Source organism: Buceros rhinoceros, unplaced genomic scaffold (assembly GCF_000710305.1).
Source record: "Buceros rhinoceros silvestris isolate BGI_N320 unplaced genomic scaffold, ASM71030v1 scaffold39566, whole genome shotgun sequence".
NCBI lineage: Eukaryota > Metazoa > Chordata > Aves > Bucerotiformes > Bucerotidae > Buceros > Buceros rhinoceros.
The window spans coordinates 4,683-21,028 of NW_010420007.1; the positions used below are offsets into that span (position 1 = coordinate 4,683).

The 16,346-nt window shown below is 55.2% G+C and overlaps 1 protein-coding gene across 1 annotated transcript; it reads right to left on the reverse strand.

Annotated features, from left to right (window-relative positions):
- Positions 1-1,414: 1,414 nt before the first annotated feature.
- LOC104496078 (carbonic anhydrase 9-like) lies at positions 1,415-9,924 on the reverse strand (the record flags this gene model as incomplete). Its single annotated transcript, XM_010139147.1, has 11 exons — positions 1,415-1,478; positions 1,618-1,711; positions 1,856-1,882; positions 2,060-2,083; positions 4,203-4,344; positions 4,486-4,643; positions 4,955-5,021; positions 5,301-5,393; positions 6,145-6,287; positions 8,467-8,637; positions 9,895-9,924. Coding segments are annotated over 11 exons (1,013 nt in total), but the record flags the coding sequence as incomplete, so codon positions are not given.
- Between the last annotated feature and the right edge of the window lie 6,422 nt (positions 9,925-16,346).

Here is a 16,346-nt window from a genome sequence, read left to right on the forward strand (position 1 = left end):
CTTCCCCCCCCCCTGCCACGGGAGTTGTCCCATCCTCTGTGCCAGGGAGCAGAGTGGATCCCGCATCGCCTCCTCACCGCAGGGTGGAGGAAGCAGCTTTGCAAAGTGCCGGGCTCTGAGTTGGGGATAACCGCTGTGGTGCTACTTTCTCTGCCACTTTGCCCAGCCTCGCTGCCCTGGGAGCCATGGCCTCAGCGCTGGCCTGCAGTGAGCCAGCATCCTGGTGCAGGGGGGCAGTGCTAGGGGACCCGAGGGGACTGACAGCACCCAGAATGGGGAGAGACAGTACCCAAAGGGCCCAGTGGACGTGGAGGGTGGCGGAGAGCTCAGGAGATACAACCTTGCAGCTGGTGCCAGCACAGCTTGGGGAGTGTGTTCAAGGGCCATTCCATGGTCATTGCCCTCTCCTGCACTTGGAAGGGGATTTTCAGGCATCAGCTCAGGGCTGAGAACGCAGTTTTATCCACAGTGGGCTTTTATACCAATAAAAATAAATACCACAGACAAGCGGGGCTGTGCACAGCCAGTGGCGCTGCCTTTGTGGGGAGGGTGCCAGCACCCTGCAGCAGTGGCTTGTGCTGCTGTGGGTGGGAGGGTCTGGCAGTTGCAGACCCCAGTTGCCTGGAGGTCTTGCTGCTGCTCTATCCTAACAGGGGCTGGGCTCTAGTTTTACTGTTACTTTACTGGGGTAAAGGCTGCTGAGAGCCAGAGACCTGCAGTTTCCTCCCCTCTCTCTAGCCCATTTCTCTTCATTCTGGTGTGGCTGTAGAGCTCCCTGGGGCTTGACTCCAGTACAGCTAGAGCCACCAGGAAAGGTGAGAGGCAGCCACACATCTGGGACCACTCCAGCTACAGTAGAGGCAAAGGGGAGCTGGGTGGGGGTTGGCCAGCAAGGAAGAGATGGCTCTGCCACCTTCAGTTCTCCCTTTCTCCAGCACTACCAAGCCACAGCTATGTTTTTCCAATGCTTTGCACAAATAAGAAGAGGAAGAAGTCCCAGAGTGATGGAGGGCAGGGCTGGGCTGTGCAGGGAGCCCTGCGCTGCTTGCTCTGGAGCTCTGCCCAGGGCATGAAGGCAAGTGCTGTCTCTGCTGGTTAGGAAGGGGTCCCTCTGTGCCCCTCTCCGCCATGGGTCCAGCTCCGCTGATGCCCTTTCCTGCCCCACAGCTTTACATAAGGACAGCAGAGAGGGCTGGCACCATGGGAGTCTTTTTTTAAGTACATTTTTACTGTTTTTTATAACAAAAATATCTGCTGGGGCCAGATGCTGCCCCAGGGAAGCAGTCCATGTGGGCAGCCCCTGCAGCCAAGAGGTGCTAGAGTGCTGGCCCTCCCTCGGTCCAAGGTGGGAGTGAGGGGAGGTGGTGTGGCATGCCGAACCGATTGGGCTGGGACCCCTGCAGAGACGCAGGGCTCATGCAGTGTTCTCGGTGGAGGCTGCTGTGTAGATGACCTTGGATTTGGTTGGTGAGTCCAGCCTGGTGGGGGAGGAAGCAGGGGTGTTAGAGCTGGCACAGGGCCCTGCTAACCCATCTTGCTGCCCAAGAGACCACCCTTAATGCCCCTTCTCATGCCCCAGACTTGTCCTCCTTCCTTCTGCAGCTCTCCATCACTCACCGTGCATTCTGGCTGCGGTGCTTGTAGATGTACAGCAAAAAGGCCAATGCTGTGATGGCAAAGAGCACCCCGAAGAGCACAGCCAGCACATCCCCTGCAAGCCAAGCACAGGCACTTTACACTGGGGGGATGGTTCCCTGCAGCTGCCAGCTGAGGGAGATGGGGCAAGGCTGAAGCAGGTGGGTAGCCTGAAGGCACAGGGGGCACAAAGGCAGCAGTCTCAGCTGAGCATGCTTACCTGCATGAAATGAAGAGCTGGAGTGTCCTGCAAAGCAGAGAAAGACAAGAGGATGAGAGCCAGCTGCACAGATGTTAGGGCAACTCTGCAAACCCACTGTGGCTGCCTGCCCCCCAGCTCAGCACATGGCTGCTAGGAACCCCCTTCCCAGGCAAGTACACACCCCAGTCACCTTTCCCTCCTTTGGGCTAGCCCTTCACCTACCTCCTGCTGCTGAGCCGTCATTACCTAGGAGAGAGACAGCACAGTCAAAAGGTTGCCCAAGGTGTTTGGGGAGGGAAGTGTCAAGTGTGTGACGCTTCAGGCTGTGTTGCCAAAGCAGGACTGCTTGCCAGGCCCCCCAGCACCTCGTAGCATCTTTCTGCAGGAAGCCTAGCCGTGACACCCCACCAGAAGCATTGAGGAAAGGGGAGGAAAAATAGGATCCTTGAACTACAGCCAACACAGAAGCCTCACTGAGCCCAGGCAGGTAATTCCCCCATTGCTGCTGCCCCTGCCTGGGAAACGGGTGGGCAGGGTATCAGGCACTGCAGCACCCCATGACTGCACCAAGCCCTCCAGGAGACCCTGGAAAGGGGCGTGGGGTGAGCCCAGCAGGCAGCAACCAGGGGGACAGTCACCTGCACATGGTGCACAGCTGCCTGGGGGGATGCAGCCAGCCATTGCCGCAGGGCACCCTACATGGGGGTAGCTCCGTGGCCCTATATGCTGGGCAGGAGCTGGGCCAGGCAAATATTTACTCATCGTGATGACATGGCTTTTAAACAGCTGCATTATCACCTGTACACAGCTCAGGTATGGTGCGCAGAGTGGCACTATCTGTGGGCTGCATCCAGCTGTATGGCTGCTGCAGGAAAGCTGCTGCCTTTGCCTAGCAGCCAGGGTGAGGTGTGGGTCTCCTGCACTGGGGGTGACTGGGGAAGGGTCAGCAAGCATGGGTGCAGGAGGTGCAGCGAAGTGAGATGTGACCCCACAGCACTCCATCTTGGTGATCAGTGGCCTCAGGGCTAAAGCAGGCTGTTACCAGCACTGAGGTGGGGAGAAAACCCCAGCACCACCACACACACACACACACGGCAGAGCACCAGTAACCTCATCCAGTACTGATGGAGTACTGAGATAGTGTTCTGGCACTCCAGGAACAAGGGCTTCCTGGGTTTTTTTTAAAGTGGAGGTTGTTGGATAGAAATAGCAAATGAGGAAAAGAAAAAAAAACAAACAAACAGGTGAGCTGGGCAACTCCCCCCTCAACCCAGCCTGAGTGGCTAGAGGCTTTGGAACAGCTTCTGCAGGAACATGGTAAAAGAAAGGCTTGGAGGCAAATGGAAAATAAGATAAAGTGTCTAACAGGTTTACCAAAGATAGAGCATGCCAGCCTAACCTGATATCCTTCTTTGATAAGTGATATTCTAGACAAAGAAAATGCAGTAGATTTTATCTCTCCCAACTTCAGTGAAGCATTTGATGTGGTGCCACATGGGAAACTGCTATGCAGGCCGAAGACCATGGTGATTAAAAGCCTGCAGTCATTAGTGAGCTGGCTGCAGGTGGGACGGTGAATGGAAGTGCCTTGCACCGCTGTGTGTGGTTACCAAGCCATTGCCCAAGGGCCTGGGACCAATCCTGTGTGCTGTTTCTATCAGTCACCTTGACACAAGGTGTAGGAAATGCCATCAAAACAGAAAAGGAACAGGATGTGGGGCAGAAAAACTGCAGTGACCTCAGAGACCAGCAACAGGCAAGAATTCAGCGATGCAGAGCGATAGTCACACCTGAGGATTAACAGGAATTTCTACTCACTGCTGGAAACCACCAACACAAGAAAGGCCTTTGAGGACGAACTGAGGACAGGCAGGCACACAGGGGACCATGTGCCCACCAGGATGGCTGCATGGCCCCACTGGCAGAGCACATGCTTCAGGAGGCGTCCCCTGCACTGCCTTTCCCACAGGGTTTGGCAGTGGGGTGCCCGCTGCAAGCCTGTACCTCTGCAGCTCCTGCTGGATCTAGCTATTGTATCTGGCGATGCAGAAGCCAGCTAGGATGCTAGGGCCCAGCTTGGGCTGCCCTTGACCGTACATCCCCTGGTCCCACTACTGTTGTATCTGCAAGACCAAGGATGACATAGTTCCTGGAAACAGATCTTCCCCAGGAAGGGTGATGGAAGTGCAGAACTGGGGGAGAACAATACCCCACAACCAGTGCTGCCACAAGTCACCGGCCAGGCGGGGTTAGCCCACACAAATGTTGCATTTCTGTAAGAGACATGAAGCCTTGACTCTCGCTCCTCGCCCCAACTCAATCCCTGCAGCTGGGTGCAGCCTGAGCACGCTCACGCACTCCTTACCAGAAGGCATCTGCTTTGCTGAAGTGAGGGTGGTCTGGAAACTCGCCAGCACCCGTCGCCCGTGCAGGTCCTGCACCGGTCGGTAGTTGTTCTGCAGAGGTTTGCTGTCGTCATTTCTCGGGCTCATCACCAGCATTGACATCTGGAAGGAGAACAGTGTGAGCAGAGCAGGGTGTATCCCCGCCCTGGGAGCCAGGCGAGCCCCAGGGGACCGGCGTGGACCATCACTCTTGCAGGGAGAGCCTGGGCAGGACCGAGTGTGGAGCCCATTACCCTGACAGACCTGGTCATGAGAGAGCAGCATGGTCTGGTTGAAGACTGTCCACTTCACTGCCTGGTAGCAGGGAGGAGTGGTCAGAGAGCCATTGTACTGGAAGTAGAGTTTCAGGTTGGCAGGCAGCAGACCTGCAATGTTGAATCCAGGCACCAAGACTTCCTCACCTAGGAGAAGAAACACCGTGGGAGTGAAACTGGTGCAACCCCTTGGAGGGCAACAGGCAGGGCCAGCATGGAGACCATGGGTACACACTGCTGCCAGTGGTGCACTGGAGAAAGGGCAGTGGGTTTGTGTTGGAGGCAGGGGAAGCACACGCGAGCAGAGGGCACCTTGGAGAGCTGTTTCTGCAAAGGCTGTGCACTGCTTCCTTTCCCAGATACAGCAAACACCTGCTGCAGCCTCTCTCTCCCATGCAGTGGGTTTCTCTTCCGGGCTACAGCCCTTGACACAAGTACTAGGTGGGAGAGGGCCTTACCTGCTCTTTGGATTTTGGGCAGATGCTCGAGTATTTCCTGATAGTATGGGTTCTCCCTTGGCCCAACCTGCAAAACAGAGACCCCACAGTAATGACAAGGACAGGGTCAAACAGAGACCAGCTGGTGATGGCAGTGCTGGCAGGGAGGTATTGTTCCCTGCGACAGGCACCCTATCCTGGCGACCCTTCCTCCTATCAGGACTGCTGATACCCTCTCTCTCCCCTTCTTCCCAGGAGCAGTTGTACCTTTGCCAGTCTCCAAAACTGTGCCCGACTCTGCCCACCCCAGTCCCACCCTCCCGCTGCTCCTACCTCTTCTTGCCCATGGCTGATCTATGGGACTTACCTCCAAGAAGGCTCCCAGTACAGCCAGTCCATCTGGGTGGCCCATTGCTTCCTTAAAGCTGTCATATTTGGTGTTGTAGTGGACCACATGGATCTGGAAAGCAAACATGCAATCCTGATGCAGGATGGGCAACTCCAGGAGGTCCCCAACCCCCCAGGGCTCCAGCCTGCCAGAGCAAGGTCTGGGAGAGACATGGACCTGTGATGAGCAGCCCTCCGAGGAAGGAAACGTGCTGGTGGGACCCAGTAAAGGTGCTGCTGCAGAGCAGCAAGTGTGAAGGTCTGCCTGCAGCAACTTAGACGGTCAGGGGCAGCAAGTCAGCGCTCTGACCTAGATACTGGGGGCTCAGTTTGAGGACAACAGCTAGAGAAGGAGGGATAAAACCAGATGGGAGCTGGCAGAGCAGGAGGACAGTGTGTACAGAGTAAACAGTCCCTGCAGCTCCCAAAGCATGCTGCTCACAGCCACCCGGGGAGCTGGCTCCCCCAGCCCAGGGACTGCCACGGCTCCTGCTCTCTCAGTCCAGGACACGCTGCAGCACAGGGACAGGCTGCACCACTCAAACATGGCCAGTCCCAGCCCACCTGAGGGCAGAGGGTGGTGTCCTCCTCCCCTCTGCACCGCGGGCTGCAGCATGAGCCCGGCTCAGCACCAAAGCGTGGCCTCCTGTACTGACCTCTGCTGCTGCAGAGCTGCCCGGGGAGCAGGGACCCTGGCCAGGGGTTACAGCATTCAGCCAGTGGCAACCAGGGCCATGTGCTAGGAGCAGGACAGCACTCCAGCACCTTCCCTGCCCAGCACCAGGTGAGGAAAGGATGCACCCACTGCCATGAGGGCTCCTTACCTCTGCAGCAAAGCGGTGTCTGTTGACAGTGTGCTCCGAGCCAGGTCCTGACGGGGAGCCCCAGTGCAGGTGCAGCTGCACGGCTCGGTACTGCTGGGCATAGCCACCAGTGATGGCCAGTGACTCAGGCAGCTCGAGGAGAACTGCAGAGGCAGAAGGAAGTTGGTCAGGAAAACACAAAGTCCAGTCCACCTCACATGTATGCAAAGGAGATGTCTCAAGGGAGAGTCACCCTGGGCTTGTGGAAATCTGTCACCACAAACTTGCTTTCCATCTTTCATGAGGCTATAGGCAAGTCAATACCCAGAGCTATGCCAGTGCAGCAGGGTTCAACTTTTGACTTCAGGTTGTAGGACAGCCCAGTAAATACATCACCTTCAAAACCAGCTGCTATAAAAATGCTGGAAAGCAAAGAGCCCCTCTGCAGAGATTCCCAGGGGCCAGCTCCAAGCCAAATATTATGCAACAATTTATTCAGTAAGTGAGAATAATATAAAGAGGCTGTAGACAAAATTAATGGAGAAAGATACCAGCAGAGTGGTGAATGCCTACAAGAGCAGGGCAGCTGGACAGAGAGCTGCAGTACTTGGTGAACTGGGACTGTTCAAATGAAGCAGTCTGACAGTGTCTGACAGCACTGGAGCTGGTGGCATGGAAGTATTAAATCTTTTGAAAGCATTTAGAGCTAAAATTTTGTCTCTGTGTACTTGTGTTTGCCTTTAATGTGGTTTCAGCCAGCTATGTTGGACTCATGGGGCAGTGTGGCAAATCTAAAAGCTGAGTTACCTGGACACATGGCAAAAGTATCAGGAGCATCCCTGGACCATGAGAAAGGCTGTCCTAGCCTTCTACACACCTTTTCCTCATTTTTAATATCAACTCCCTTCCTTCCTCCTTCTTTATAGGTGAAGTGTCCCTTAGTCACATCACCAACCTGGGGCACCAATTCAAGATGAACCATGTAATAGGGCTTTGATGAGTCATTTGTCCTCTCCCACGTTAAGTGCCACTGGGTTCAGAGATACAAAACTCAAACACGGGAAGTGGGAGACTGCTCCCTCCTGGTAACTGATACAAAAGCAATATGAAAGCAGATATCCAAATCATTGCATTCCTTGTACTATCTACCTGAGTCATTTTCAAGCCTTTGAAAAAGCTTATGCAACGTATACACTGTATATTACAAAAAGGAGTAACTGTACAAATATCTTACTAGACTTGCAACTTTTTATTTGATTATGGCTTTTCTCAAAACAGACTGGTAGCTGCCAGGACAAAAGGCGTCTTTTACACATGTGAGAAACTGCTTCCCCCATCCCAGTGAAAATGTTCTGACTGCTTCTCTAAACACCAGATGCCAGGGTGTTTAAAATAGCATCTACTGAGCTCAACTAGTTTAACTCTCCAGGCACGCTAGGGCAGGAGGACACAACGTAAGGCTCTGTGCAATGCACGCACGGCTGATCTGACCATGCACACAGCGAGTCGGACCTCTTGAGTTTGCTGTACACACAGGTCAGCTCCATCTCGCTCACTACCAGTGCAAGGGGGTGCCACATCACAAGGTTAGTGAGTTTTTATGTTCCTTCTTCCACCACCTTTTCTTAGCCTGGGGACTGGCAGACAACAGCATGCATAAAACAATTGGCTTGCTCCCAGAAAAAGCTGGTAGCAACCAGGACCCACCATCCCCAGCTGAGGAGTGGCAAGTAAGAAGATGTGGTTTTCCTCCATATCTGGCATGGTGCAACTGATACTAGAATAATGTAAATAAGTTGTGTCCAGACTTCTAAAAAAAATTCCAAAATGAGAGAAGGGGAAAAAAAAGACTTATAAAAAATTTTTAAGACCTTGAGATAGCATTCCAAAGCACAAACTTAAAGAAGTTGACCAATGTTGTGTCCTAAAAGACTGAGAGGTAGGTACCTTAAAGGCCAAGTCACATCAGAGACTGACTAGAGCTTTGAAAGTGAAATGCACGGTAAGAAACAGTGGCTGCAAACCTGCAACAGAAATATCAAAGATGCATTTTTAAAGGATATGCGGGTTTTAACAAATTCCTGTATCCAGCTCCCAAAGGCAGCAAGTGGCAAGTTCTCCATCTCCTAGTTTCTCGTCTCCAGCCAGAAAAGCACATGGACCTGTAAAGGCTCAGCTGCCTGAGGCTTCCCTTTTGGCCTTGGACATAATATGACTTCAGCCTGCAAGAGGATGCCCCTCCCAGAGCCCGAGGTAAGGGTGTCAGAGAAGCCCAGTCCTGTTGGAAAAGGTTGACCAGGCTCTGCTTGTGCTCCAGCCTCTGCCTATGTCTTTGCAACCTACCTGTGTGCCCATTGTTCCTCAGCTTAAGCTTCTCATTGGCAGGCAGGCTGTAGCCAGAGAGCTGAATCGGCCGCAGCTGGGGGCTGAAGATGGATTTAGCCACATCGATGTTGATGGGTGACTGCATGATGCCCCCACAGTCCGGGTAGTCCTCACTCCAGTGCTCCTGGTCTAGTATGAGGAGAAAGGGAGGGAATGCCAGTGAGACCACCCAGGCAAGAAGCCTGACAAAAAGGAGGTTTGGTGGGTGGTGGGGAAGGGGACAGGCACTGGCTGGGGAATAAGTCATGCATGTAAGGTTAGTTTCCATCAGGTTAGCTTGGGAGCAGCTCTGTGCCACCATGTGACTGCATACAGCTGTATCAGGAAAGGTCTTGGAGTGTGGTAAGCTGCCAGGAAAGTCTATTTTTGGGGTGTTGAGAAGAGCACAAGAAGATCATTTACAAGTGGACGTGGCAAGCTGAGGAGCCACTGCTCTGCAGCTCATCACACTCTTACTGCCTTGCACAGCCTGGCCTCTGGCAGGTATCAGCCCACCACTTCGCCTGCAGTGCTAATAAAGCAAGGTAGCACAGCGCTGCTGGGATCACACAAGCCCACAGCCAGAGGTCTGACAGGTTCCTGGCTGTTAACTGCACCAGCACAGCTCTGCAAACGGCCAGCTCACGTGGCTGGGACGGATGCCTAAACTGCCACCTCTCTCCAGTGCCATAGTCGGGATGAGCATGGCTGATGTACCAGAAACCCCTTCTTGCACTGCAGAGGGCTGCTTCCAGCATGTCTTGGGTTAGTGCAAACCCAGGCTCATCGCCAGCCCAGCCCCTAGCAGGACCCCTGGAAAGATGGAGCTGGGCATTAGCAGGTCCAAGTCAGGCCCTGGTCCTAAGCAGAGTGGTGGTGCTGGCCCACCATCACAGTGGGAAGGGGTGTGTTTGTGCTAGCACTGCAGTGATGCCCATAATGACCGATGGGAGAACTCACTGAAACCATGACAGGAGGACAGGGCCAGGCAGTGTGAGGAGGAAGGGTGACAGGACAGAGGAGAGGACACCAGCTAATCCCTGGGCAGTTTGAAGTCCCTGCACAGGCTCCAGGTCCAACCTGGAGAGCCCAGCCCACTTGCCACGGGATCAGGAAGCTCCTGTTCAGGGAGGAGCCCTGCAGCAAGGGGCATCCCCTCCACACCCAGGGGGCTGCAGAAACCCTTGGCGCAGCCGCTGCTTCCTGCTCAAATCAGAACAACCCCTGGGTCTTTAGCCCATCTGTGCCCAGGTTCAGGCACCACTGAAGCATCAGGGTCAGGCAGGAGGGAAGGGTGAGCGGTGGTGGAGTGCGCAGAGGAGCCCTGTAATCATTAACCACAGCTGGCCTGGGCCCAGCGTCTGCTGGGTGGTAGGTAAAAAGCAGGAGTAACTGCAGGGTATTTACCTTCATAGCTCCAGTGACTGTGGCCAGGACCTTGGGAAAAAAAAAAAAAAAAAAAAAAAAAAAAAAAAAAAAAAAAAAAAAAAAAAAAAAAAAAAAAAAAAAAAAGAATTAAAACCCCCACATGAATGGAAGGGATGGAAGGGAAAGGTTGGCAGCAAACACATCTTTCCCAGGCAACACTCCCAGCACCGCCAGCAGGTCTCTGGGCTCCCACTGCCTTCAACCCCCCTCCCCGCCTTCACTTTCCCACTCCTCCCCATCCCATGGAGGAGGGTGCTCCCAGAGGCTACTGCCTCCTCTGCGCAGGGCCAGCAGGAAAACCCGGATACTCTGTTATCATCCTTCTAATGGAAAAATCAGATACTGGCTTCTGGCACTGAGCAGCTGTGCTAGCACTCTTGCAGCTACTCTGGAGCAGTCAAATCCTCCCACTCCAAGACAAAGCACTTAATGAGGCAGGACTGCAGCTCCCCTGCTCAACCTCCCTAAGCAAGAGCAGCTGGGGAAGTGGCTGTCCTGGTGGGAGTCCTGTGATGCTGAAGAGCTGGAGAGGGTGTGGGGAAGAGCAGCTCCTGCTCCATAAGAAGTCTGGGCAGCGAGCTGCACTGCACCATGCTGACACCTGGGAAAGCAGCCCTGGGACTTAGAGCAGAGGAAGCGAAGGAGCACCATACCTTATCTCCATCATCAGCAAGTGCCCCTACTACGAGTACAGACTGCCACAGGAAAACACGCCAGACCAAACATCAAGCTCTTGTCCTTCAGCCCCCTGCCGCAACTCACCCAGCAACCAAAATTCCTGTGCAGAGCTGTGTAAGGGTCCTACCATGCACAAACCATCTCCCTAGGAAAAGCAGGATGCAGGATGGGGGACCAGGACCTCTGCACACCCTGTGGCACACAGTGGCTACAGCAGGGCAGGATGTGCCCTGACCCTCCCATGGCTGGTGGTGTCCCTGGTGTGCAGATCTAAAGGGAGCAAAGCCTCCTGAGGCAGGTCCTGAGGGTATGACTGCTCCACACACTGGCCCTCACACTCCAACGCTCCTCCAGAGCTGCCAGAAAGCCCAGACTCCCAGCACCTCACTGAAGCTGGCCTTAGAGGTGCTCCACAGCCTCTTAGATGTCCCTGACCAAACACCTTGGCTATCACCAGCCCTTCCGTATGCAAGCAGCTCCAGGCAAAGGTATGTGGGGTTTGGATTTGACTCAAGCAGAGAAATGCAGCCTGTAAGGATTCTGTCCCTGCTCTGACTGGCATGACAGGTAATTCATGGGCTCCTCCTCCAACTTGTCCTTACCAGCATGCTTGTCACTGCAGACAGCCAGGCTGTTGGAACATCCAGCCCATGAGGGCAGCAGAGGAGGATGCCAGGCTCAGCAGGCTTGGGGCAAAGGGGTGCATGCACCCAGCAGTGAGGGACAACATCGACACCCACTTCTATCAGCTGCCCAGGCTGCAAGGACACAGAGGAGCACTTAGCAGGTACAGCCCAGCCCCAATACCACCTCCATCCCTTGGTAGGGCCAAATGCTTGGGCAGGACGCAGGAGGGGGTCAGCCGGCACTGCTCCAGTCCCCATCCATGCTGCTGACAACGGCTATCGACAGCCACTTACTATTAATAGGAGCAGATTCCAGCTCAGGGGTGAGAAAGGAAGAGGCACACTTTCCCAGGCCCAGATGTCCTACACGAGCCCCAAAGCTCAGCGGGATCCTGCCCTCCACTCAGCGAGGATTCAGACATGGGCGCTGCTGGGGGCCTTTGGTGCAGCTGCTGCCCGGAGAGCAGATGGCCACCGCAAAATCGGGCTGGAAAGGGCTGGAGGGTGCTTAGGGACACCAGGACTTTCAGAGTTGGGAACAGCCCTCAGGGCTCTCTCCAGCATCACTGGTGACTCATCTCTGCAGCGCTTCTGAGGCTCAGGGTTCATTTGCCCAGGCACAGGTTACTCCCAAAGGCATACAAGAAGGGACAGCAAGCAAAGGGCTGGACAAGCCATGGCTGCCTGTGTTAGGCAGGACACGTGTGCCTCAGAATAGGCTGCTGTATCCTCTTCGTGGCCGTTTGCATGGTACTTCCCTGGGATGCACCCAACCTTGCTGCAGCAAGCCGAGATTCATCCTGCTCACACAAAGGTTACCTGCTCCCCAGACACTGATTAAGCATCAAAACCCAGACTACACTGCCCCTTCTCTGTCCCCACCCTGTCCCTGCACTCCTGCCCCACTGGACACCAACTGCACCAGGTGGTCATGGCTTGCACACAAGAGCCACATTTGCTGCCTCCTAGGCAGGATTCCCCTTCTGCAGCACAAGGATGCCTATCAGCCCCCCAAGAGGCACTTGCTTTGGGGCAGTCCTGGCACAGGTAAGGCACAGCAGCCCGGGTTTGGCACACAGTGTCTCAGCTCACTGCACATGCCTCAACTGGCATGGCCTGCCCCAGCACCCAGTTTTCTCCTCACCTGCAGGGACTCTGCCTCTGCAGAAACATTGTGTTGTGGATTGAGCAATGGCATCGTGCTGGCATGCCCATGCCCCCCTGCACCCATCTGTTCCGACAGCCAAGGGAACTACAGACTCTCCTCTCAGCCTCTCACTGGCTCAGCAGCTTTGAACACCCCAAAGGTTGCAGCCTCACCCAGGAGTCAGTCCGAACCACCCCAACACAATAGTCTTCCTCACGGTCTCTTGGCATCAGAGCCAAGAGGACCCACAAGCACCCATGCACTGAAGGCATCTGAGTACGTTTCCCCATCCTGTGGCTCTGGGCACAGCTACAGCACAGCCAGGCCACCTGCAAGCCCGGCTGTGTGGGTATGGTCCCCCGTAGCACAGCCTCGGACCTCCTTGGCACAGGCACCACGTGCTGCAAGAGAGCATCGAGGAGAGCCCTGCCCGGGCACTGGGGTGAGCTCTTGGTATATGGCCTGGCCTTGGGGTGGCTCACCGGAGCCCTGCAGTACTCTGGTCCCTTCCATGTGAGGGCATTCACAATCTCACAGCCCTTTGCCATGAACATTAACCCACTGCCCTGCCCGAATGTTGATTTGCATAAATTCAGCTTGCCTCCCACGCGCCCTGCCGGAGGAGGTCTTCTCTCTTAGAAAGCCACATGGTGCCAGGTCTCCTTGCCGCTGAACTGCTACCGCTCACCACAACAGATGTGGCTGCACCTTGGCAGTGGGTGCTGCAGCTCTTTACACACCCTGCCCTACCTCTGAGCACCCACAGCCCTAGCAGGGACCGCATGCACTCCCAGAAATGTGGAGAGAAACAACCTTGCTGCTGCTGTGAGCACAATGGGTGATAATATAGAAGAGGACTTCTTGCAGGGGTCCTAGAAGGAAAACATAGTAGATACCAATAGGAGCTGCTTGTTCTTGCAGTTGAGAAAGCACCCACGCTCAGCCATGCAGAGACTCCCTGGTCCAGCTGACCGCTACTCACCATCCCCCTTCCTCCAGCAGCCTGCGATCCAGCAGTTTCCCTCTTCCACTTGCTCCCTCCTTCATGCCTTCTCCCCCTTGCTTGCTCGCTCCCGTCCCTCCCATTCTAGGATACTGGCGCTGCCGCAAGCGTCAGCTCCCTTCCCTCCTTGACATCTAACACCATCCAACAACACTTTCCTGCCGAGTTCAGGCAGACGCTGCCATTACCAGCGTGCTGCTCTGCATGTCCTGCAGTCCAAGAGGAAGGGTAGGAGCAGCTTTCAGCAGGGTGAAGAGCCAGCACAACCGTGGGCTGCTGCTAATCCCAAGAAGGAATGGCATCAATACAGCAGGCTGCTCCCCAGAGACTTCACCACAGTGACATAGGGATGGAACACACACCCGAGGGACTCAGGATCATTTGCACAGAGCAAGAGGCACCCCTCAACAGGGATCCCCTCAAAAAGGAGGGAGACCAGTGGATCTCCCCTATATGTCTGACCCCTCCATCCTGAGCTTCTCACATTTTTGGGGGTACACATCCTGAAGCTACTGCAGAGCACTTCATGACACTGAAACCTCTGTGCCGTGCACACCATGGATGCTGCCGGGCAGCGATGCAGCCCTTGGTGCTGCCTGCTCCTCTCAGACTCCAGCAGAAGTTGGCTGTTCTGGGCAGGGCAGCAGGCTTGCTTCTAGCCCAGACATCCTGCTCTCTTATTGGCTGGGCACACGATGCCCTGCACTCAGCCACAGGGAGCACTGGGACCCAGCCTTGGGTCAGACCAAGGTCAAAGCCCTGTGGGATGAGGCTGGTTTGCAGGGGATGCCAGGGCAGGACCACCTTGCTGTGCCCCCGAGGAAGAAGCCCCTGTCTGCAGATCAGTCCCAGGCTGTGGGAGGACCAGTGGAGCTCACAGCCCAAAGAGGGCAAGTGGGGTGTTACTCCTGATGCTTGGTGAGCCAGGAGGTACTAGAACATGCAGAGAAGCACAGAGCACAGGTCCCAATGCAGGGACCAGCCACAGCAGGCAGGTCCCACCCTACAAAACACATCCAAGCACCATGTACCTTGAAAGCAGTAACCTGATCACAGTACGCAGGCTATGCCACCGTGCTCACACTACCTACAGCCAAACTCCAGGCCAGTCTGTGGCAAGCATGGCACAGACACAAGGTCTGTGCAACAGGGCGCAGAATCAGACCATCCTTCAGCAAAGTCCCACAAGATCCCTCTCTACAGAAAAACTGTGCCCTCCCAGCCCTGCCTCTGCCAACACAGCCCTGGTTTCTCCATCCAGACACGTACCCCATGCAGCACCTGTGTCCCTTCAGCCCAGGACACCATCCCATGCACTGCCCATGGGGCACTGATCCTTCCAAAGCCCAGCTGCATTAAAGCCCCTTTTGTTGTTTATAAGCTCTGACCCCCTTCAAGCCTTTGGGATCAGCCTTTAATCTGCCACTAGCAGCACAGGTCACCACAGGGATTGTTCTTTGTGCTCCTGGGGGAGGACTGCTTAGACTGCAGGGCCCAAAAGTGGGCCAGCTCCTCCCTAGAGGGGCAAGAGTTTGGGTAGGGGAAGGCACAGGGCAGACTTTAGTCCAGGTCATGTTCCAGCTCCCTGTGCACCCAACTGTCCCAAGCAAGTGCCAGGAGAAAGACGGAACAATCACAGACCACTACAGAGAAAGGGCTATCACAGCAGAAGGGATAAAAGTGGGGAAATTCCAGGGGACAGATCAGAACTGGAGATGGCGATTGAGATGAATAAGGGGTATTAAGCAAGAGAAAAGGGATCAGCTGGAGAAAAAGGGCATCAGGGGATGAGAAAGAAGAGGACACAGAGAACAGGACAGGCCTGAATAGGAGGGAAATAGGCTGCAGTGGGAAAGGGAGTTAGTTTCCCAAAGACACCAGTAACAGAAGCTGTGTTGCTGGGCAAGCCAGAGGCTCCACAGAGAGAAACCCCATGGCAGAACCAGGGGGCTTGCACTGAGCGCCCAGGGCTGGGGACCACCATCCCTACCTCACGTACAAGGCTTGAGGAAGAGGGAACTAGCCCATCACCCAGCAGTGGTGCCAAGACACGCAGCTTCTACCACCTGGCAGGAGCTTTGGCAGATCCCAGCCGAGACCTGCTCCCTCAGAGGGCTCCAGCCAGATCTTCAGCTTCTATCTGGTACAGTATGGATCAGGTTGCCTGTTCCCTACCTACCTCCCTGCCACCTCACACCGCTCGCCTCCTTTTCCCTCTCCATCCCAGTCTGCCAGCCCACCCATCCCAAACCCCACACAATGCCCAGCTGCTTGCTGCCGGCACACTGCACTGGTATGCTGAAAGTCTGACGCTCTCCCACCCTGTGGCCTGGGTTACTCCATCTCTGTGGCAAGGATCATATGCGTCCCCATCCCTGACCAGCGCTCAGCCCAGCAAGAGCGGCTCTGGTAAGGAATGTGATTCATTGCAATAACAAAAGCAGCTCCTGGTACCGAACAATTGCCGGTCCGTACCACGAGGCAGCTGGCCTGGCACACGTCAGGGCAACTCTTTACCAGAGGCAAAACCAAGGACACGCTATGAGGCTGAAATCGGGAAACAAACCCACGGGCAAAGCTGGGGCGAGAAGCGTAGCCAGGAACATCCCAGTGCAGCTCTCAGCCCCACGGGAGCAAATGCATGGCATTGCCCCAAAACCCCTGCTCAGTGCTAGCAGTGCCTCAGTCCCCGGCCAGAAAAGGGACCAAGACCCAGACTTTTACCCCCAAAACAGTGATCTTGAAATGTGAAAGCCCGCACACTGCCAGGGAGACAGTTCTCCGGGTGGAGGGGGCACACACCACCACTCAGCCCTAAGTTCAGGCATGCCCCCCATCCCCCACCGTCAGCCACGGGACAGACCCCAACTGGCTCCACAGCGGGGCTGGACTCTGTCCTCACCAGGCTTTGGGGGATGCAGCGCCAGGCAGAGCAGAGAGGCCATGCTGCTCCACAAAGGGGACCAGCCGCCGTCCC